The 21,609-nt window shown below is 61.9% G+C and overlaps 1 protein-coding gene across 7 annotated transcripts in view; it reads left to right on the top strand.

Moving 5' to 3' along the window:
• Positions 1–21,609, top strand: part of PHACTR4 (phosphatase and actin regulator 4) — a 41,551-nt gene that overhangs the window by 180 nt on the left and 19,762 nt on the right. For 4 of the 7 annotated variants that reach the window (XM_064172874.1, XM_064172869.1, XM_064172873.1 and 1 more), the window contains exons 1-2: positions 12,415–12,453; positions 21,313–21,478. Coding sequence is in view for 2 of the 7 variants with exons in the window: in XM_064172870.1 (XP_064028940.1) it covers positions 12,438–12,453 (16 nt within the window). In the remaining 5 variants the exon portion in view is untranslated. Of the gene's footprint in view, positions 1–2,323; positions 3,262–12,406; positions 12,454–21,312; positions 21,479–21,609 lie in introns of those variants that run through there. The other 3 variants (XM_064172870.1, XM_064172871.1, XR_010308703.1) reach the window with 3 other exon arrangements.

Raw genomic sequence — 21,609 nt, 5'->3', positions numbered from 1 at the left:
AAGTTTTCCCGCTGCCTCCAAACATTTCCCAGGCTGTTTTCCAGCCCTGGCCAGGGAGGTTGAGCAAAGCCTCCCCACGCTGCACTCCAGGAGCTGCTCCATCTCAGCTCTCTGAGCCTTGGCAGCTCACTGCCCCGTGGCAGGGAGCACACACCTGGGCCAGCTGGGTGGGCTGGGGGTGGAATTCTAGCTGGAGGCAGAGCAGCTCTGCCATGGCCAGGTGGGCACGGGAGGGTCAGCTCAAGCAAGGAGGGGGGTTGGGTGCAGGTCTCTGCCCCAGCTTTGCCCGGTGCCCGTGTGCACGTGGCCGTGGGTGGTCTGCAGGGAGCAGCTGCCCCAGCAGAGCCTCTGCCCTGGCCGCCCCAGGCTGCGATGGAGCTCAGCCCCCAGCACTCCCAGTCCCTCCCAGCTGCTCCCCAGCAGTGGAGCCTCCCGGGGTCCTCAGTGAGGGTTGTGGGGGGTGGACGGGAAGGGACCAGTCCCCAGTCGCTGCCTTAGCTCATGGGAACAGAATGTGTCCTGCCCATGGAGCTTAAAATATCCCCTGGCACCATCTGTGCCCGGCACCAGCTTTGCTTCCTCGTGTAACCCACACCAGGGCTGCCAGCCTATGGCTCTGCCACTGTCACTGTCCTGGGGCTGCCACCAAGGCACGCACTGCGGTGCTTTTGGGGACACAATCTCTGCCCTGCTCCCGCTGGCCACACCCTTGCTGATCCAGACCAGGATGCTGGTGGCCTTTTTGGCCACCTGGGCACTGCTGGCTCCTCTCCAGCTGCTGTTGCCAACTGTCCCAGGTCATTTTCTGCTGGGCAGCTTCCAGCCTCTCTGCCCCCGGTCTGGAGCCTTCATGGGGTGGTTGTGACCCAAGGGCAGGACTCAGCTTTTGGCTTTGCTATACCTCAGCCCATGGACCCAGCCTAGCCAGGTCCCTCCATGGGTGACCCCTGTGATCCTTCCTGTCTGCTTCTTACCCTCTAGCAGATCAACAGACCCACTCAGCATGCTGTCTGCAGGCTGAGTGTCCCTGAGCTGCCCTCACCTTCACGGCTCTGGGATGCCATCCTGCACTCTCAGCTCTGCGCCAGCCCAGAGACCAGCACCTTGATGGCTGCAGATGGGCACTGGCGGTGGGTGCCTACCGCGTACTTGTGCAGTAGAGCGGAACAGATCATCCCCACAGCCCCCACTGCTGCTCGCCCCTCACCCCCTTTCTTTGCCTGGCATCACATTTGCAGCCTTGCAGGAGCAGGGCTGGGGGCTGCCCGCTGGGGGCTGCCAGCGCTGCGCTCCCTGCCAACAGCTCCCGGTTCTCCCGGGTCGGCAGCGACACTCGCTGGGAACCAGCAGCAGCGCCGAGAGCCGCCCGCTGAAGCCAGCCCCGGGGCAAGCCAGCGCCACTGCAGCCCGCTCCCAAGCCAGCCCCACTGCAACCCCACTGCAGCCTGGTCCCAACCCAGCCTCACTGCAACCCCACTGCAGCCTGGTCCCAACCCAGCCTCACTGCAACCCAGCTCCTCTGCAGCCCAGGCACAACTCAGCCCTACTGCAAACCTCTCTCACTCCAAACCTTCCCCACATTCCCGCTGCACAGCTCCCCAGCTGTGGGGGGTTCTTGCTGTCTTGCCCTCAGCCCACCCATGGTAACACCTCTCCATCACCCACGGCAGGGCTCCCAGCACCACACTTCAAATCTGGATGGTCCTGAGCTGCTAGTCCCAGTGCCTGGCACGGCTGAGGATATGTGAGCAAGCTGGTGGCTCCAAGTACAACACCTGGGGTGGGCTCATTCCCTGCCCCCTCCATCACCTTTGCAGGGGTGGGCAGCTCAACCTCGAGGCCCACGGGAATGGGACCACAAGGGGTTTGCATCACTGCCAGCGATGTGCCACTGGCTGCTGCTGGGCAGGGGCCAAGGCTCAGCAGAAGCTTCTCTGGCCAACAAAAATCCTTGCTCCTGGGTGGGCAGCAAGAGGAGGCTCCTGGTGAGCTCTGGCTGTGCCTGGACAGCTCTCCGGGGCAATGTCTCCAGGGTTCAGAGCCCCTGGAGCAGGAGAAAGGACAGGCATGGTGGGGGCAATGGATGTCCTTGGCTGTTCCTGATGAGATGCAGCACTGGGGCTCAGCTGCAGCCAGCAGGACTCCACCATGAGCTGCTTTATCATCCCACAGCTTGGCTCTCACTGCTGGCTCTGTCCCAAGCAAGGCTGCCCTTGGTTTCTGCTGCTCCGGGGTCAGCAGGGGGGCTGTGAGTCCCCAGCCAGCCCTGCTCACCCTCTTCCCATGTTGCAGTCAGGTTGGTGCAGACCCACAGCAGCTGTTTCCACCCACCCAGGTCTGTTGCTGAAGTAGGAGCCAGCTCAGGAACTGAAGGGGGAGTCCCAGTGGCCAGCGTCAGTGGCAGGATGGATCCAAGGAGCCACCCTGGAAATGGGAAGAGGGAGCTCAGCACCTGCTGTGCTTCCAGAGGGGCTTAGCTGAAGCTGTGACACCAAACCCCTGGATCTTGTCATGGACCTGTGCACCGTGTTGGAGAGACAGAGAGCAGCTGGAGAGCCCAAAGATGCTGAGGGCCTGGAGCAGCTCTGTGATGAGCAAAGACTGAGAGCCCTGAGGCTGAGAGCCTGCAGAAGAGCAGCCTCAGAGGGGAGTTGCGCAGTGCTCAGCAAGAGCTAAAGTTTGGGGGCAAGAGGCTGGGGCCAGACACTGCTCAGTGCTGCCCAAGGACAGGACGAGGGTCAAAGGGCACAAACTGGATCTCAGGAGGTGCCACCTGAACAGAAGCAGAAAATTCTTTGGTGTGATGCTGCTGGAGCCTGGCGCAGGCTGCCCAGAGAGGTTGTGGAGTGGTGCAGAGCTTCCAACTGCCCCTGGGCATTCACTGTCCCGGCGCCGCCAAGCCCTTCACCCCCGGGTTTAGGGCGCCTGCCCCACAGGAAAGGGCAGGGAGCACCACCCCCCCTCACCCCTGCCCCCATGCCCCAACCCCCCCCCAGGCTCCTGGGCGCTCCCGGTCCCGTCTCGTTCCCGTCTCGTTCCAGCCCCTCCGCCCGCCTCTGCCCGCCGCCAGGGGGCGCAGCTCTGACCGACGGGCGAGGCAGGGCGTGGCCATGTCTGCACGCAGGGGCGTGTCCTGCGCGCGGGCTCCGCCCCCGGACCACATCTCCCAGCATGCTCCGCGCGGTGCTTTCCCCCGGGGCTTCCGGCGGGGCCGGCCCGGGAGCGGCGGAGCGGCGGAGCGGCGGCGGCGGCGGGTCACGGGTGAGGGCAGGCGGGCGGCGCAGGGCAGCTCCACTCTGGGTGACCAGGCCGGGCTGAGCTTGGTCCCTGGTTCCTCGGCGGCAGCGCTGCGGGTGGGAGGCGGTGTGCGAGCGAGGGGCGGTGGGGTCTGAGCGGGGTCCGAGGGGGTCTGGAGGTGAGAGGGGTCTGGGAGGGTTGGGGCGCGGTGCGGGGTAAGCTGGGGTTCAGTGAGAGGAAGCGGGGATTGGACTCGCTGAAGGGCCGCTCCGGGCCGTGCTCTGCCCCGTGTTGACCCCCGGAGCTCGCTGGGGGATGGGGCTCTGCCTGCCCGTCGGGCTCCGGCCGGGGGCGTCAGCGGCGAGGAAGGTCTCCCTGGAGCCGGCTCCCGGTTCAAACCTGGGCTGCAAACCTGCCTTAAACCAAAGCGGCGGCGGCGCCGGCCGGAGCTCCGGGTCCTGCGCCGCTGCCCCGGGAAGGGGCCGGGACCACGAGCAGAAGCTGCCTGGGCTGCAGCCCCGCTCCCGGCCCTGCGCTCCCACCTCTGCGCTCCTGAGGCAGCTCCTTCGGTGTTTCTTTGTTTGCTCTCTTCTCCCGTGTGTTGACTGAAACCCGAACCGTGCCCGCTGAGCCTCCCCGTTCGATTGTTCTCGCCTCTGTTTGCCCGCAGATGAATTATTTACTCCTGTGCCCGCAGTGGGCTGTGCTCGGCCAGGTGGAGGGAGCTGAGGGCTGAGAAAATAAAGGGAGTGAGGTGAGAAGGTGCTTAATGGAGCCTGAAATGGAGGCAAAAGTTCCTTCTCTCAAACATCAGCAAGGCCAAGTGTTGCCTCCAGCAGCCTGGGAAGAGAAGGGGAATGCTCGTGGGGAGAAGCCCTGAGTGCAGCACTTAGAGCCGTGGAAGCTTTTCAGTTGCCCGAAAAGCTCTTTGAGATCCTCCAACCATTCTCCAACTCTGCCCAGGCTGGGGCTAAGCCTTGCCCCTTAGCACCACACCTGCACGGCTTTGAGACCCCTCCGGGGACGGGCATTCAGACACCTCCCTGGGCAGCCTGTGCCAGACTTTGAGAACCCTTCCAGTGGCAGTTTCTTCTGATGTCCAACCTAAACCTGCTCTGGTGCCACTTGAGGCCATTTCCTCTTCTCTGGCCACTTGTTACTAACTTCAAAAGTGTGACCATCAGCAGGCCCTGGGCAGGATCTGGTTTGCTGGCAAAGGAAGGGGAATGGTGGAATACACTGTGGTGTCGCGGTGGGAGAAGGATGTGCCAGGCTGGGTTCAGTGGGTGCTGTGCACAGGAGCGTGGCTCAGTGCCCTGGCAGAAGCCTCCTGCCCCCCATGCAGGCTGGGTGAGCCCAGGTCAGCTCTAGGAGCAGGCAGGAGCCACAGCTGTGGCTTCACCTGCTGTGAGTTCCTCGGCAAATAGGACTGCAGAAAGAGGAAGGGAAATAAAATGCTGAGTGCAGCTGGTTGGCACACCCTGGGTGCTGAGGGCACCAAGCCCCTCTTCCCTTTCAGGCTGGGTTTTGGCTGGTGCCAGCTGTGCTGCTCTGTCCTCGGTGTGGTCCCGAGTGTGCCACCCTGGCCTTGCACTGGGCTGTCTTGGTACCAGCTGCTCTTGGAGGACCTTTCCTGGCCTCCCAAGGTGCTCAGATCACCTCCAGCCCTGGCAGGGGGACAGGGCAGGGGGCAGAGGGGCTGCCCTCCTTGTGGGATCTCTGTGGCTGCCAGCTTGCTGCTCCACTCCGCCGCTGCTGAATGTGGTTCCCAGCTGAATCTGTTGACAGGTCGAGAGCCAAATCACTTCGTGCTTAAACAAAGGGCTCCCAGTTTGCTCCCAGGGCATTGTCTGTGGCCTGTGCTGGGCACTCTGTGCTGGAGCCTGCTGACACTGCAGCTCCTGCAGCTCCATCGGGTGCTGGGGAAGACTCAGTTAAGAGCTGCACAAAGCCTGGAGTGGGGCCTCGGAGCAAAGCCCTGAGCTGCTGGGAGCTGTGCAGGGCCTGGTTTGGCACTGCTCTAAGGGTGCCATGCACAGAGCAGCCTGCTGAGCTCCTGGGGTAACCTGTGTCTCCTCACGATGAGGAATCAGAGAGTCAAAGCTCTCTAAGATCCTGCAGGCCAACTGCTCTTGGACTCTGCTGGGCCTAAGCCCATGGCCCTCAGCACCACATCGACACAGCTTTCAAACCCCTCCGGGGATGAAGGCTCCACCACTGCTCTGGGCAGCCTGTGTCAGGCTTTGACGACCTTTTCAGTGAAGAAGTTTCTTCTGGAGTCCAACCTAAGCCTCCCCTGGTGCCACTTGAGGCCCTTTCCTCTTATCCCATCGCTTGTTCACTGGGAGCAGAGCCCACCCCCCCCTGGCTGCAGCCTCCTCTCGGGGAGCTGCAGAGAGCAATGAGGTCTCCCTCAGCCTCCTCCAGGTTGTGCACCCCCAGCTCCCTCAGCTGCTCCTCCCCAGCTGCCTTGCCCTCCTCTGGAGCTGCTCCAGCCCCTCAGTGACCTGGCAGGCGGTGCTCAGAGTGTTCATTCCAGGCAGTTCCAGAGCTGGGGTGTGCAGGGAAGCTGAGGCAGAGCTGCCCTCTTGTCCCTGCTCCAGGCACCCCAGATCCCCTCCTTCGTGCCTGCTGGGGGCTTGTTTGGCTGCCAGGCGGTGAGCCCTGGCAGGAGGGCTCAGCTCTGTCCAGTGGGAGAAGGCAGCCCTGGCAGAGGCCTGGTTTTGTCCTGTAACTGGTGGCTCTTGCTGAGCTGTCAGTGCTGTGCTGAGAGCTGCTCCAGCTCTGCTCCCCGCTCAGCCGCACAACCTGCAGCCAGACCCTTGTCCGGGGGCGCTGACTCCTTCTGCACTGCCCCCCACGTCCAGGGCCACGTTCCAGGCGAGGAGTCAGCACCCAGGGGGAGAGAAGGCTGAGAGTCCTCAGTTGAGGGTCCCAAAGTGCTTCCCACCTGGTGGTGGCTGTCGCAGTGGGGCTGGGGGGAGCTGGGTGTGGAGGTCTGGTGGTGGCTTGGGCTGGAGGGGAGAGGCTACAGGCTCTGGCTCCTGTCTGTTGGGGCAGGGTCTGGAGAGCAGGGCTGGGGGCGTTCAGCCTGGAGGAGGCTGAGGGAGACCTCATCGATCTCTGCAGCTCCCTGAGAAGAGGCTGGAGCCAGGTGGGGGTTGGGCTCTGATCCCTAGGAGCAAGGGAGAGGAGGAAATGGCCTCAAGCTGCCCCAGGGGAGGTTCAGGTTGGACATCAGAAGACGCTTTGGGTTCTCCAAGCCTGGCACAGGCTGCCCAGGAAGGTGTCTGAGTCCTCACCCCTGGAGGGGTTTCCAGAGGCAGAGCTGTGGTGCTGAGGGCCCCTGGAGGGGCTTGGGGGCTGCCCCAGCAGCAGTGGCTCTGTGAGCCCACAGAGACTCTGGGCTGATGCTGGCTGAGTTCCTGCTCCTGGCCCAGGAAGAGTCTCAGCTCTCCTGGCACAGCCCTGGCTCTGTGGGCACTGCTCCTGTTGCTTTTCTTGTTACCTGCTGGGGTCGCTTATGGGCTCGGGGGGGCTGCAGGCAGCTCTGGTGCCCAGCCCCGGCCTTTGGGTCTCTGTGTGCTGGCAGGGGTGGGGAGGGAGCTCCAGTATCTGCAGGGAGGCTTTCGAGTGCCGCTGGCCTGGGCCGGGAGCTGTGCGGCCAGGAGGCAGAGGCGGCAGGGAGCAGCCAGGAGGTTGCTCTGCCTCGCCAGGCAGTTGAGGCTCTCTCCTCTGCTGGCCTGCAGCAGCAGTTGGGCGGTGGAGATGGGGGAGCAGATCAACCTCACCTTCCGTGTCCCTGGCCATCTGATGGCAAAAGGAGGGCAGGAAATGCACAGCTCCTGATGGGCACTGCCTCATCCAGAGGGCACTGCTGCATGCCATGGGTCAGGGGAAGGTGCCTGCTGCCGAGGGGGCTTTGTGCAAGGCTGGCATTTCCCTGGCTCCCCGCCTGCTCCAGCCACCAGCACGGGGAGAGCTGTGAGCAGAGCTGGAGGATGCTGCAAGGCTGCTGGCTGCCCAGAGAGTCCAGCACAGCGCCTCACCTGCCTCCAGGCTGCTTCCCGATGGCTGAGCAGGGGGCAGTGAGGGTGCTGGGAGCCTGCTGCAGGCTCTGCTGCCGGAGGGCAGGCAGCTCCCTTTGGGTGGTCTCTGCTCAGGGAGGCTGCAGTCATCCTCATCTTCACAGCCAGAGGGATCCATCAGTGCACCTCAGCACCCAGGTGCTGCTGGTTGGGTGCCCCCACAGCAGGTGTGGCACAGTCTGGTGAGGCCTTCAGCAGCCACAGGAGGAAGCACCTCTGAGGAGCAAGTTCTGAGCTGGGCACTCCCAGCAGTGCAGGCCACAGAGTCCCAGCGTGGGTTGGGTTGAAGGAACCTTAAAGCTCACCCAGTTCCAACCCCCTGCCTGAGCCCAGGCTGCTCAGGGTCTCATCTGCCCTGTCTTTGAGCACTGCCAGGCCTGGAGCCTCCACAGCTCCTCTGGGCAACCTCTCCATGGCTGTTGGCACTGAAGCAGTGAGCTGGACACTGATCTGCCTCAGCGGGGCCCAGGCTGTTCCCTCCTCTCCTTTGGGCTGGATCCTTCCAGGCCACTCTCTTGCCCCTGCTTTGTGCTTGTTTCAGCTGTTTGATGTTTCCAGGTCTGGACCTTCCTGCCTGTGGCTCTTGGTGAAGTCCCTTGCAGAGGTCTGTCAGAGCCCTGCTGGTGTGGGGGAGGTCAAGGCTGCCTTGGCCCTTCATCTGCTGTGCTGCAGAGCTGCTGTGCTCCATTTCCACCTGGAGGGGGGAGAGGGCAACAGGGACCAGTCCCTGCTCTGAGGTGGGCTCTGTGGGGGCAGCAGCAGCAGCCCTTGCAGCTATCCCCATTTCTAATGAGGAAATTTCTGGATAATCTCCTTTTTTTGGGGATTTGCTCTGGCCTGGCAGCATTAGGCCCTGGCAATATAAAACCTCCTCTAAATCCACTTTGTTCAGCCTGCGGGCTGGGGGCTGCTGCTGAGCCTTGCTGCCCTCCTCCAGCTTTGCAGTGCCTTGATTGGAAGGCTTGTGCCAGTCCAGAGGCATCTGGGCTGGGGTTTAAGGTGCCTGATCCAGTGGTGGCCAAATGGGTTTGGAGCCTCTTTGCTCTCTCCCTGCCTGTGTGCAGCTCTGAGCCCTATCAAGAACCAGACAGCTCCTAAGCCACCCCCAAAGGTAAGGAAGAGGAGTGGAAGGGAGTGGATTGGAGCTGAAGGAGGTCAGCTTGAGACTGGAGAGGAGGAGTGAGGGTGGGCACACACTGCCACAGATTGCCTAGAGAGGCTGTGGATGTCCCCTCCCTGGAGGTGCTCAAGGCCAGGCTGGATGAGGCCCTGAGCAACCTGGGCTGGTGGAGGTGTCCCTGCCCCTGGCAGGGGTTGGCACTGTATGAGCTTTAAGGTTCCTTCCCAACCCATCCCATTCCATGGATCTATGCAATGTTCACAGGGGACCAGAAAGACCCCAGAGCAGCCCCCCAGAAGCTGAGGAAGGAGAAGAGCTCGTGGGAGCTGTGAGGTGTCCCCAGTGCTGTGGTTGGGGGTGCTGCTGTGCTGGCCATGTGCCAGGCTGGCTGCTGCTGTGGGCCAGGGGTGCCCTGGCTGCAGGAGGTGACCCATGGCCCTTCTTAGTCACAGTTTCTATGGCAGGGTGGAGCTCACCTTCAGTTCACTGCAGCTGCTCACCCAGGGTCACTCCTGGCACTGCAGGGCAGCAGCATTTCTGGAGGAGCTGAAGGGAGTTTGTGGGGCATGGAATGAGCCTTGGGGCAGCTTCACTGGCATCAGCATTTGTGTTGTGCTGAAGGACAGCTTGGGAGGGCACAGCAAAGGGCTGGGAGGGTGCCGAGGGGCCTGGAACACCTCTTGTGAAGAAAGGCTGAGGGACTTGGGGCTGCTGAGCCTGGGGGAGAGAGGACTGAGGGGGGTCTGGTCAGCGATGGTCAGTAGTTTAAGGGTGAGGGGCAAGAGGCTGAGGCCAGACTCTGCTCAGTGCTGCCCAGGGACAGGACAAGGGGCAGAGGGCACAAACTGGAACTCAGGAGTTTTCATCTGATGAGCAGGAGAGACCTGTTTGGTGTAAGGGTGCTGGAGCCTGGAGCAGGCTGCCCAGAGAGGTTGTGGAGTCTCCTCTGGAGAGCTTCCAACTGCCCCTGGCCACTGTGCTCCTGGGCAAGCTGCTGTTGGTGCCCTGCTGGAGCAGGAGGCTTGGACTGGGTGGGCTTCAGAGGTCACTTCAGCCCCTCCGTGCTGCGGGTGCGAAGTGAATGTGAAGTCCTGGTGCAAGGCATTCGGGTCCCTCCCTGCCCCTGGGTGCTGCCAGGGTGGCAGAGCCATCTGCTGCCAGCTGGGCCATGTCCTCCACAACCCATGCCCCCAGGGTCGCTGCCGTCTGTCGGCTCCTTGCCGCTGCAGGCTCAGGCCAGGAGCTCTTTGCAAGGTGACTTTTACCGCAGGGAGCTGCTGGAGCCTTCGCTGGTGGCCCCAGCACAGGGCTGTGGTTTGCTGCGTGAGGATGCTGCACTGGATTTGGCTTCTTTGCTGCTTCGAGGCAGCCACGGAGGTGCTCTGTGCTGTGCCAGCGTGCCCCAGCCCAGCAGGACGAGGCCGCAAGGGACCTCTGCAGGCAGCAGAGGAGGGCGTGCAAGGCAGGGACAGTGTCCTGTGTGCCTTCGGCTGCAGGCAGTCACTGGCCTGCGCTCGGAGCCCTTTGGGCTTGAGGAGACCTCTGAGATCATCCGGGACTGCCCCCAGCAGTGCCAGGGCACTGCCAAGCCATGGCCCTCAGCACCACAGCTCCACGTCTTTGAGGCCCCTCCAGGGATGGCAACTCCACCACTGCCCTGGGCAGCCTGGGCCAGGCCTGGACAGCCCTCAAGGGGCAGAAGTTGTTCCCCATGGCTAACCTGAACCTGCCCTGAGGCCATTTCTTCTCCTCCTGCCCCGGGCAGATCAGATACCAGCTGGTCTTCAGGACCTGGTGTGCCAGGGCAGGAGCAGTCGGGTGGAGCCCAGGAGGGCTGCAGAGGGCTGGCAGCTGGGTGGGCACCGTGGGTCTGGGCTGGGTTCGTGGCTGGGGCCCTGCCGAGCTCCCTTCACGCAGCTCTCTGCAGGCTGTGTCCGGGGCTGCTGCAGCACAAAGGCTTCGCTGGGGCTGCCCTGCCCTGGCATCTGCAGAGGCTCCTGGTGATGCTGGGCAGCAGGTGGCCTCCCACCGCCGGGCTCCCAGCAGGTGCTCACTCCGGTGGGACCGGGAGGGGCTGTGCTGCTGTCTGCTCTCCAAGAACATGGCAGCATGGGGCAGAAGGGCTGGAACTGGTTGAACTGGAATTCCCGGGTCGTGCTTGGCCTTGGGTCATGAACAGCAAGGTCCTGCTCATCTCAAAACCTGGGGCTGGCAGCTCCTGGTGCCCTGGGATCTGCTGGCATCTAATCTGTGCGCCCCTCAGTGCACTGGGAGGGACTGGGCACAGTCAGCAGCAGTCTCTGCTGCCCCAGAAGAGAGTGAGCAGGGCCTGGGCTTTCGCCATCAGACACTCAGAGTGCCAGAAGATGCTCCTGGCCTGGGGGTCCAGCTGGCTCAGACAGGGTGGAGAGGCCAGGCTGGACCTCGGCAGTGGAGAGAGGAGTGGGCAGGACCTGCTGATTGGTGTCAGAGTCACAGACTGCTCGGGGTGGGAAGGGACCTGCAGCCAACAGGGGCAGCTCAGAGCCTCAAACGACACTGGTGCCAGCCATGGGGCAGCTCTCCCCTCTCTGGGAAGCCTGGGCCAGGCTCCCCCACCTTCAGTGTCAAACATTTCTCCCCTCTCTCCACTCTGAGTCTCCTCTGAGTTTCAGACCACCCCTCATTGTCCTGTCACCTCCTGGCCCAGCTTTCTGCTGAGCTCCCTGAAGCCCTGAGAGGAACCCAGGGGAGCCCAGCACTGGAGCCAGCACTGGAGCTGTGCCCTCCCTCCGTGCCCCCCTGGCTCCCTGCAGCCAGGTCCATGCCCGCTGAGCCCTTGCTGGCAGCGCCTGGGGCCGCTCCGCAGCCACTCCCGGGGCCGGCTCCTATCAGCGGCTGTTTGCTGAACAAACCACAGCCTCTGGGCCCCGGGGGTGGGCAGGGAGTGCTGACGACCCTGCCCTGGTGCCCAAGGACACGGCAGCGGGGAGGAACGCAGAGGCTGAAGCTGCAGTCTGCCGAGGCTCAGGGCAGCTCCAGCAGCTCCACTTCAAGCTTTTCCTTACTGCCTTTCGGTTCCCCCCTGCAGCTCCTCACAGGCTTTCATGCTGGGCTGCCCTCATCCCCCTCCTGAGGCGGCTCTGACCCTCGCGTAGCCCTCAGGTGGGTTCTGCAGGGTGATCCTGAGCCTGGTGGCCTGTGCAGCCCCCCGGGGGTGCCTGTTGCCGAGGCAGAGCTGGGAGCTGCAGGACAGAGCCCTCGGGGAGCCCTGTGCTGGCTCTGGGTCCTAGCTGGGAGCTCAGCTTGCCAGGCCTCTGGAAGCCAGCAGAGGAGAGCTGAAACCTCTCTGCTGGAAGCATCTCAGCTTCCATGCCCTCAGCTGTGCCTGAGACACTTGGGGCTTCCAGCTGCTGCTGCCCTTGGGGGGTGTCAGGCTGAGCCCTGGCAGTGAGCAGTGCTGGTGCTGCCTGGCTCCGTGTCCTGGCTGCGTTCAGCAGAAGGTGGACAGCAAACCAAGGGAGCCTCTGCTCCCCCTTTAATGTGACCTGGGGAAGCCCTGGAGTGCTGGGTCCAGGTCTGCCCCCGCCCAGTTCAGGAGCGACAGGGACCTCACTACTGGAGAGCGTCCAGCAGAGGCTCCAAAGCTGCTGCAGGGCCTGGAGCAGCTCTGCGAGGAGCAAGGACTGAAAGCCCTGAGGCCGAGAGCCTGCAGAAGACTCCTGCAGGGGCAGGTGTGGGAAGTTTGCCCTGGGAGCAAACATTTGATGCTTTGTGATGATTCACCTGGATCTCATTTCCTTTTCTTCCACCTCAGCCTCTGTGAGCAGCAGCTGGGGATGTCCTCAAAGAGAAGTGAAGCTGCCACACTCAGTCCTAATGTGCTGGGGTGGGATTTCTGCTCCAGGTTTGCTCCTGGCTGGTTGTGTGCAGGCTGAGCATTGCTGGTGGAGCAATGAAACATCTTAATTTGTGTTTGCAGGAATTCCTTGGGGAGCCAGAGTGCAGGAGGAATGGAAGAGAGCCCTGGTGAGTACGTCCTGGTTGTCTGCTGCAGGGGCTGGACCTGTCTTTCCCTCCCTGGTCACTGAAGTTTATGTCTCGGCTCACCTGTACAAAAGAAGTGAGCTTGGCAGAGGCATCAACTGCACCAGCCATGGCCCAGGCCTGGTTAAAGCTCTCATGCAGCTGGGAGCTCTTTTTTGGAGTCTCTCACCTGGATTACAACTCAAGAGGCCACCCCAAGCTCTTGAGAAAAAGGAGCAGCCCCTTTCTGCCCTGGAAAGAGGCACTGAGCTGGTGTGTGATGGAGCAGGGCACGCTGGCAAGCCTTGGATCAGCTCCTGGCAGCTCCTTTGCCCTCTCTCTGTGCCGCTTCTGTTGGCTGCTCTGTCTTGCAACAGACACAGCATGTTTGTTACTGCACAAAACTTGGTTTCACAGCTCTTGCTGCAGGCTCTGGGCACTGCCTGCCCTGGGCCGAGCAAGCTCAGCCCTGGCAGGCTGTACCAATGCCAGGACGTGATGGTGACGGAAACCCAGGATCGGTTCTTGGAGCTGGGCTCGGGGGGCCCTGCAGGGTCTCATCTGTGCGCACTTTTCCATCTGATTCTTTGTAGCTGTGGGCAAAGCTGCAGGGCTGGGATGGAGCATCTGGAGCTGACCTCTGCATGCACAGAGCCCCCCCAGCTGTGGGAAGCTTTGGGTGTTGCCTCCTGAGGGTTGAGAGCTCTGTGCCCAAGGCAGATGTATTGATTACCTCGGTGAGATGCCTGCCCCTGCGGATGCTGCTCCGCGGGGGCTGGAGCTGAGGCACGGTGCAGCTGCATGCAGGAGCTTACCTGCAGCCTGTGGCCTTTGTACCCTCAGCCCTCGGTGCTTGGCTGCTCATTAACCGTTCAGCCCCGCACGGCTGCTCCAGGTGCACTGGCAGTGCCCAGAGGGGCTGCCTGCAGTGCCCACGGGTGCTGTGCAGCCACGCAGAGAGCCTTTTGAGCTGTCAGGCTTGAGTGGCCGTGGGCAGGTGGAGAGAGCCTTGCTCAGCCCTGGCTGATTGCAAACGAAATTGGCTTCGTCTTCAGGTTTTGAATCCCTGCTCACCGCTGAGGCTGAGGGGGCAGTGTGGTCTGCAGGGCAGCTTCCCAGCTTGCTTTGGAACAGGAATGCAGCTGCAGGGCTGCTTCCAGCCCTGCCCTGGGGTGTCCAGAGAAGAGGACACAGAAATTCCTTCAGGTCCTGTGGAAGTGGCTGTAGCTTGGGTAACCATGCAGCAGGAGCTGGGACCTTGGTGTGCCATGGGGAGGGCAGCAGCAGCAGCTGAGACCTGCACTAGTGCTGGGCTTGGGCAAAACTGAGCCCTGGTTCTGGGCTGTGCCTGTGACTGCTTCCAGCCCAGGGAATGCAGAAGCAGGAGTCTAGGGAATGTCTCAGGTCACAGCAGCCTTGGGCAGAGAGGCTGGAAACTGCCTGGAGGAGAAGGACCTTCAACAGCAGCTGAAGATGAGCCAGGCTGGGCCCAGGTGGCCAAGAAGGGCACCAGCAACCCAGCGGAGGTGGGCAGCAGGACCAGGCAGGGATTGTCCCTCTGTACTGGACACTGGTGAGGCCATACCTGAAGGCCTTGGCAGAGTTAGAGAATGGTTGGACTAGAGGATCTGAAAGGGCTTTTCCAGCAAACCCATCCCGTGGTTCCGTCATCTCCTGCTGTGCTGCTCTCTTCCAGTTGTTTTCCTGCTGAGGAATCATCTTGGAGTCCCTGGCAGCCTTTACTGCACCATGGGGCCGGACTGGCTGTGGGGTGCCTGGGGCAGACCGTGGGGCTGCCTCGGTTCCTCTGCCTGCTGCAAGGTCAGCTCTGTGCCCACCACCTGCGCTGGGCTGCAAGGCACCCGAAGAGAGCTGGGCAGGGGCTGTGGGGCAGGACGAGAGGCAGTGGCTTGAAGCTGCAGCAGTGCAGGCTGAGGTTGGACGTGAGCAGCTCTGCGCAGTGAGTGCAGTGAGACCCTGGGACGGGCTGCCCGGGCAGGTGGTGGAGGCTCCAGGAGTGGCTGTGTCTGTGCCGCACAAGATGCGCTTGGCAGGTCCCTTCCAGCCCCGTGCGGGCTGTGGGGTTGGTGTCCGTGAGCCGATTTCTGCCTACTCTGAGCGGGGCTGCCGCCGTCTCTGCCGCCGTCTCTGCTCCCGTTGCTGATGGCGGCACTTCATCGGTTTCTTTCTCATCCGCGGTGGAGAGGAGCCCAGCGCTGGTGCTGGAGCTGCCCTTCGTTTGCTCAGACACCGAGCGCAGCCGGCCGGGCCGCCCGTTCCCGGCCCGCGGCCGCCGCCATGCGATGTGCGAGACCCGCGGCACTGCGCGGCGGCCGCCAGGGGGCGCCCGGCACCGGGCAGCGGCGGCAGCGCCGTGGGGAGATCGGGAAGGGTCCCGTGGCTGTGCCAGGCTCCGTGCCACGGGCAGGGACATGACCTCGTTTGCCGCCTGGCCTTCCCTTTGCTTCCTGAGAGCTGCTGCAGCCAGGGGCTCGCTTGCAGGGCTGGAGAGCACTGAGCCTTGGCCTGGGAAGGGAAATCAGCCCCAGAGCCTGGGGAGTGCTCCGTGGCTGCCCCGGAGGGTCTGTGAGCCTCCTCTTGCCACCTCGGGAGGGTAGAGCTGGGCAGAAGCCTGACCTTTGAGCAGCCAGGGGCTGCAGCCAGCCTCTGTGAGGAGTTCTGTTGAAATTCAACCAAAATGTTGAAGAAAATGTTCCCAGCCCCGACCCTTTGAGCCTCCCTGGAGATCTGAGAGCTGTTAGCAGTGCTTAGGTTAGGCAGAGGCTGTCCCGAGCTGGAGGGCAGGCAGGAGCTGGCCCTGCTCAAGCCTCCTGCATTGCAGGGGTTAAGCTGCAGTTTGCTTGGGGAGGAAAGGAAAACCTCTCCGAGTCGTGAAGTTAAGATGCTGAGGCTAATGAAGAGGCTCCCGGTGCTGGGGCTGCGGGGGGAGGTTGGAGAGAATCCCCCTGCTGCACTGATGGCTGGGGGGCCCTGGCGCTGCTGCTGAACGCTAATCCTGCCTGCCTCTGATGGGATTACAGCAGGCAGGCTGGTACCCGCCACACCCCCTGCCCGTTCAGGGCTTCTCCTCCCCCTCAGGATGAAGCATTGATCAGCCTTCCTAGAGCTCATCCGGAGGTGGTGCCTGGGGCACTGCTTTCCAGGGGTCTTGGGTTGATTTCTCCTAAACCAAGAAGCTTGCTGACTGGGAGCCTGCTGCCTCCTGAAGCCATTCCCTCCTCCACAGCAAAGATCCCCTGAGCCTGTCCCTAAATAAGTGTTTAGGACAAGAAGTGAGGAACAAGGACAAGGACAAAAGGAGACTTCCTTTCGTCATGGCTTCCTGGCACCGAGAAGCTGCAGCTGAGTTCCTGTGCTGGAGACTGTCCCCAGGCCAGCAGCTCTGCAAAGCAGGACCAGTTCTGCTTTCAAGTCCCCCCTTGCGTGTCCCACAGCCAGTGGCAGCTGCTCACACACCTACTGGGTTTGCTTCTAAGCAGGCTGATGAAGTGCAAGTGACCAGGCAAGGCCCTGGGCAGCCTGCTGCAGTTGGAGCTGTTCCTGCTGCCTGCAGGGGGTTGGACAAGATGCCATTGGAGGGTCCCTTCCAACCCAGTGCCAGCTGTGACTGAATTGAGAGCAGTGATGGGAAAGGAGGGCTCTGGGCACGTGTGGAGCATCTGCAGGAGGGGCAGCAGCGCTGGGAGGGAGCTTCTGCAAGCATAGAGGGAGCCGCCCCAGGGAGCCGTTGGAGCTGTCTCAGCCCCTGGCATCTCCTTGCTTTCTATGAAGTGGCCTTGGCCATGCAGGCAGATGGCCCAGGCGCTGTCTGCACCTGGGGACCTGCTCTGTGTGTGACGTGGGGTGGAAGCTACCTGCTTGGCTTGTGCCTGTCAGGCCTGCCCTTGGTGTCACCTGCTGGCATGGCTCTTAGGGCTCATGCCTGCCACCTCTTGTTTGCCAAGAGCCTCTGGTGTTGGTAGAAGAGGAGCAGCAGAACAGGGGCTTGGACCTGGGTGATCCCTTCCAACCAACCCCTTCCGTGACTGACTTGAAGAGCAGCCCCAGGAGGCTGAGCTGGGTGCTCACATCTTGCTCTCAGCTGCTCTGGGCCCCCATAATGCCCTCCCCAGCAAGGAAGAGGAGGATTCACCCAAGCTCAGCTGCTCTCCTCACACTGACACCAATCCTTTCCCTGCTGTGTTTCCGTGGCCTGGCTGCTGCTGGGAGACTCCTCAGAGGTTGAGCAAGAGCAAATATTCGGGGGCTGAGGTTCGCTGAGTGGCTGATGGCTCTTGGCTGGGTGTGACCCTGGTGTGGCTGTGCCACTGCTGAGGCGCATCTGTGTGGGTCTGTCAGAGCTGCCCGGAGAGGTGAAGCTCCTTAGCCTTGCCTTGCTCCTGAAGCAGAGGCTGGAGCTTGCAGCAACACGAAGGGCAAAGCTGACAGACTGGAATGGCCCCTTTGGAGCTGTCTTCTGCTGGGCAAATATTCATTGGCATTGTTCCCAAAGGCTGATTTGTGCAACAGGAGGAGGTCAGACCTGTAATTACCTGATGGAAATGGCGTGTGAACACCCAGCAGGTCTGAAGGGAAGCCTTCAGGAACTGGTAGCTGGGTGAGAGTCTGGAGGGGGCTTTGGAGCAGCAGGGAGCAGGAGGGAGTTTTGCTTGCTGGATTTCAGTGCCTTAAACCAAACCTGGCTGCTGCTGTCCTCAGCTCCTGCACCTGGGGGTCTGTTCCCAGTGCAGCACAGGCCTGTACCACAGCCACCCACCCCTGTGGTGGGCTGGGACGAGAGGCTGGGTTTGGTTTGTGCTGCAGCTCTCCTGGCTCTGCCAGTCTCTGTCTCCAGTATTTTGCCTGGTATGGTGATGCCATGTGGTAGGTCCTGCTCTGGTACCTTTCACTGCTGCTGCAGGAGAGGGTCAAACAAGAGCTGAGCTCACAGCTGGGGCTGCTCTCCCGAGCCATGCAGATCTTGATGGCCTTTAGCTTAGCCTGTGCCTGATGGCACTGGTGGCAGTGGCAGGTGGGCATCCTGCCTCCCATTGCTTCCCTGTGGGCAAGGAGCTGCTGCCTTGCTGCTGCCTCTGCTGTGCTGGGTCCTGTCCCTGTGCTTGCTTTTGGCCTCTGACCAGAGTGTTCCTTCTGATGCTGCTTTGAAGGTGCTCCACGAAGTGGTTTGTCAGCTTTGGAGGTTCCCCTCCATCAGGATGGCACAGCCATGAGTCACCCTGGTGAGCCACCAGCCAGGCTGTGAGTGCCTCTCCTGCTGTCAGGGTTTGCATTCCTCAGCATCCCCTCCCTGCTCAGCAGCACCAAGCCGAGCTGTGTTGGCAGTGAGTGCTGAGAGGGCACCGCTATGGCAGCAGAGGTTTGTCTGAATGTCCCACCCAAACGTGCCCTGGTGCCACTCGAGGCCATTTCCTCTCCTCCTCTCCCTTGTTCCTTGGGAGCAGAGCCCAACCCCACCTGGCTGCAGCCTCCTCTCAGGGAGCTGCAGAGAGCAATGAGGCCTCCCTCAGCCTCCTCTTCTGCAGGCTGAACTTCCTCAGCTGCTCCTCCTCAGCTCTGCTCTCCAGACCCTTACCCAGCTTCCTTGCCCTTCTCTGGGCACGTGGCAGCACCAGGCCAGCCCTGGCAAGTTGGATCTGCTGCCCTTTGCTATCTGAGCTGCAGCAGACACCATCCCCGTGCTGACTGATGGGTGGGGACAAGGGGCTGGAATGCTCTGGGAAATAGGAGTTTCCCTCTTGGAAATGCCAGAGGAAGCAGGGAGGAAGTTACACGGCTGAGAAGCAGTGAGCTCAGCTGTGGCTCAGCCCAGCCAGGCCCTCAGCTGAGCTCACAGGACCCAGAGTGTTGCCAGCTGCCTGCCAACAGACTGTTTCTGAACTGTTCTCCATTGCACACTGGGGCTGCCAGGCTGCTTTCCAGAGCCACCTGAGCAGGGAGGAGGAGTGAGGAGGAGGAAGAGCATCATGTTATGTTGGCTTGGGACCTCTCAGCCTGCCCAGCCAGCTCCCACCCTGCTGCTTCCCCTGGGCCTCCTGGCATGGGCCACCCAGCCACCTGCTCTGCTGCAGGGCACAGCCCAGGGGTGAGCATTTAGAGAATCAATCACCAAGGTTGGAGAAGACCTCTGAGGTTGGGTCCAACATGAGCCAAACACTGCCATGGCCCCAGGTTTCTGGCACAGCTGCAGGGGTGGGGACCCCCCTGCTCCCAGCCCTAACCACTCTGCAGTGAGGGAATTCTCTTCCTGCTTTCTCTGCCACTTGCCAGCCTGTGCACAGGAGGGAAGGCCCCAGTGCTGCCTTGACATCGTAGGGCACCTCCTGAAGCTGCCAGTGAAGCTGGCTGAGCTCTCACTGGGGAGCAGGGCAGTGCTGCCCTTCATGCTGCTGCTGGGGTCCCCATCCCTGGAGGGGCTCAGCAGTGGTGTGGCTGTGGCACCTGTGGCTGTGGTGCTGCTGGGTTGATGTTTGGACTGATGATCCCGAGGGCTTTTCTACGCCTCTGGTGCCCAACCTAAGCCTCCCCTGCTGCATCTTGAGGCCATTTCCTCTTGTCCTGTCCCCATTTCCTTGGGAGCAGGGCCCCAGAGCAGTTCCATGTCCATCTTCCTCATGCTTTTCACCTTCTGCAGAGCTGCTGAGGCCTGCAGCTGGGGACATGCCCCCAGAGCCTTGCTTCTGTCACTTTTTCTTCTCTTTGCCCACCCCCCTGGTGAGATGGTGCCACTGCCCTGTGCCAGGACTTCAAATGAGTGCCTGTCCATCAGGGAAGGAGCCTTAAACCTCCTGTAGGTGCCTCCACCTCTGCTGGGCTCTGGAGGCAAAGGGCCAGCACCACTGCCTGGCAATGGGCAGCTCAGTCTGCAGGGTGGCAGAAGGCAGGAGGCCTTTTTCCTGGGGCTGAATCATGGAACAGCAGGGCCTGAGTCACCAGAGCTGAATGTGGTGGTGCCCGTCGGTGTGAGCTGAGCTGTGAACAGCAGAGCCTTGATTAGAGGCTGGGCTTGGTGCTGCCTGTGGCCTGCACTGTGTCCCTCAGTGAAGCAACCCGGCAGAGCTCCTCTGGCAGTGTTTATAAACAGGCATTGCCGTGCCAGGGCTGCCGATGGGACCGGGAGGAAATGAAACCTCAGCAGAGCAAGGCTCCCACTGCTGGGCTTTCACTGCCTGTCACTGGGCAGCTTGGCTGGTTACAGCCTGAGCCCAGCACGGGAGGGCTGGAAGGGACCTCTGGAGATCATCCAGCAGGGCACCCACAGCAGCTTGCCCAGCAGCACAGTGCCCAGGGGGGTTGTAAGCTCTGCAGAGAAGGAGACTGCACAACCTCTCTGGGCAGCCTGCTCCAGAGCTCTGAACCCTCACACCAAAGAAGTTTCTCCTCCTGTTCAGGTGGCACCTCCTGGGTTCCAGTTTGTGCCTGGTGCCCTTTGTCCTGTCCCTGGGCACCACTGAGCAGAGTCTGGCCCCAGCCTCTCGCCCCCCACTCTTTAGCTCACGTTGGGCACTGATCAGATCCCCTCTGGGGCTGCTCCTCTCCAGGCTCTCAGCTGTTGCTCCTCACAAAGCTGCTCCAGGCCCCTCAGCATCTCTGTAGCCTCTCTCCAGCAGCTCCCTGTGCCTCAAACTGGGCAGCCCAGAACTGGCCCCAGTACCCCAGCCATGGCTCTGACACCCACCCTGTGCCATCCCTTTGAGCACTCTTGGCTCACAGCAGTTCCAGTGGCCCTCCCTTCCGTGAGGGTCAGGGGCTCTGGATGTGATGTTCAGCCTCCCCTGGCATTCCCAGAGGCAGGGATATTTTTCCAGCCCTCCTTTCAAACTGATTTATAGACCTGGAGAAGTCTTCCAGCCTCCATCTCTGACCCGGATGGGACTCTGCCAGATGGCAGCAGTTGAATGGCTTTGAACTGGGTTTTCCTTTGTTTGAGAGTGCAGTCTGATGAGGTGGGGCAGGGTCCTGGATCAGAGTGGATGGCTCAGGGAGAAATTAAAAGTCAAGAGTGATGGAGCAGGGCCCCAAGCTGCTGCTCTGAGCTGGCTGCTGCTGGGAGGCTGAGCAGAGCCCCGGGAAGGTCTCTGTGCTGTGGGGGAGCAGAATGCTCGCTGCTGATCCCTGCCTCCTCCACTTGCTCTTGCTGCCCATGGGGGTGGTGGGCACCTGCTCTGAGGGCCAGGGGTGAAGGCTGGGGTAGAGGGGCTCAGGTTTCTGGGGAGTCACTGCTGGGACTGCAGCAAATGTTGGGGGGTGCAGGGGTTTGTTGTGCACAGGGGGTTTGGGGTGCAGGGGGGTGGGTGTGCAGGGATTTGGGGTGCAGGAGGGTGGGGGTGCAGGGGTTTGGAGTGCAGGGGGTGGTTGTGCAGAGGTTTTCCCTCTCCTGTGGTGGGGGCTTGCTGAAGCCCTACCACAGAGCTGGTAGGAATCCAGGGGCCGTTTCAGCCCCGGAGAGCTTTGCGGTGCCGGTCTGGAGGCGGCTGGCGCTCGGCAGCAGTCGAAGGGATCCCTGCTTGTGCCATGCAAATTCTGCTCTGCTGCATTTGCATCCCCCAGGCTGCCACGCGCCCTGCGCCCGCTGCTGCCTGCAGCGCTGAGCTGGGGGGCTGGGGCCTGCTCCCGCTGCTGCATCTCAGCACCGTGGGATGGCATCGGCTGGGAGGGACCTTAGAGCCGTGGGCAGGGACAGCTCCACCAGCCCAGGTCTCTCAGGGCCTCATCCAGCCTGGCCTTGAACACCTCCTGGGAAGGGGCACCCACAGCCCCCCTGGGCAGCCTGTGCCAGTGTCTGCCCAGCCTCACTGCCAAGAACTTCTTCCTCATCTCCAGTCTCGATCTGCCCTCTTCCAGATCAAAGCCATTGCCCCAGATCCTGTCACTGCGTCAGCTCAGGCAGTTTGAAATCCACAGGCTCATAGAACAGTGAGGTTGGGAAGGACCTCTGGAGATCATCGAGTCCAACCCCCTGCCGAGGCAGCGTCACCTAGAGAAGGTCTCACAAGACCACGATGTCCAGGTGGGTTTGGAGTTTCTCTGGAGATGGAGACTCCATCACCTCTCTGGGCAGCCTGCTCCAGGGCTCTGCCACCCTTAAATCACAGAAGTTCCTCCTCCTGTTCAGATGGAGCTTCTGATGTCCCAATTTGT

This window comes from Pogoniulus pusillus, chromosome 37, assembly GCF_015220805.1.
Source record: "Pogoniulus pusillus isolate bPogPus1 chromosome 37, bPogPus1.pri, whole genome shotgun sequence".
In the NCBI taxonomy this organism is placed as follows: Eukaryota; Metazoa; Chordata; class Aves; order Piciformes; family Lybiidae; genus Pogoniulus; species Pogoniulus pusillus.
The sequence above is the reverse complement of the archived record's forward strand: the minus strand, read 5'-3'. Positions and strand labels throughout refer to the sequence as shown.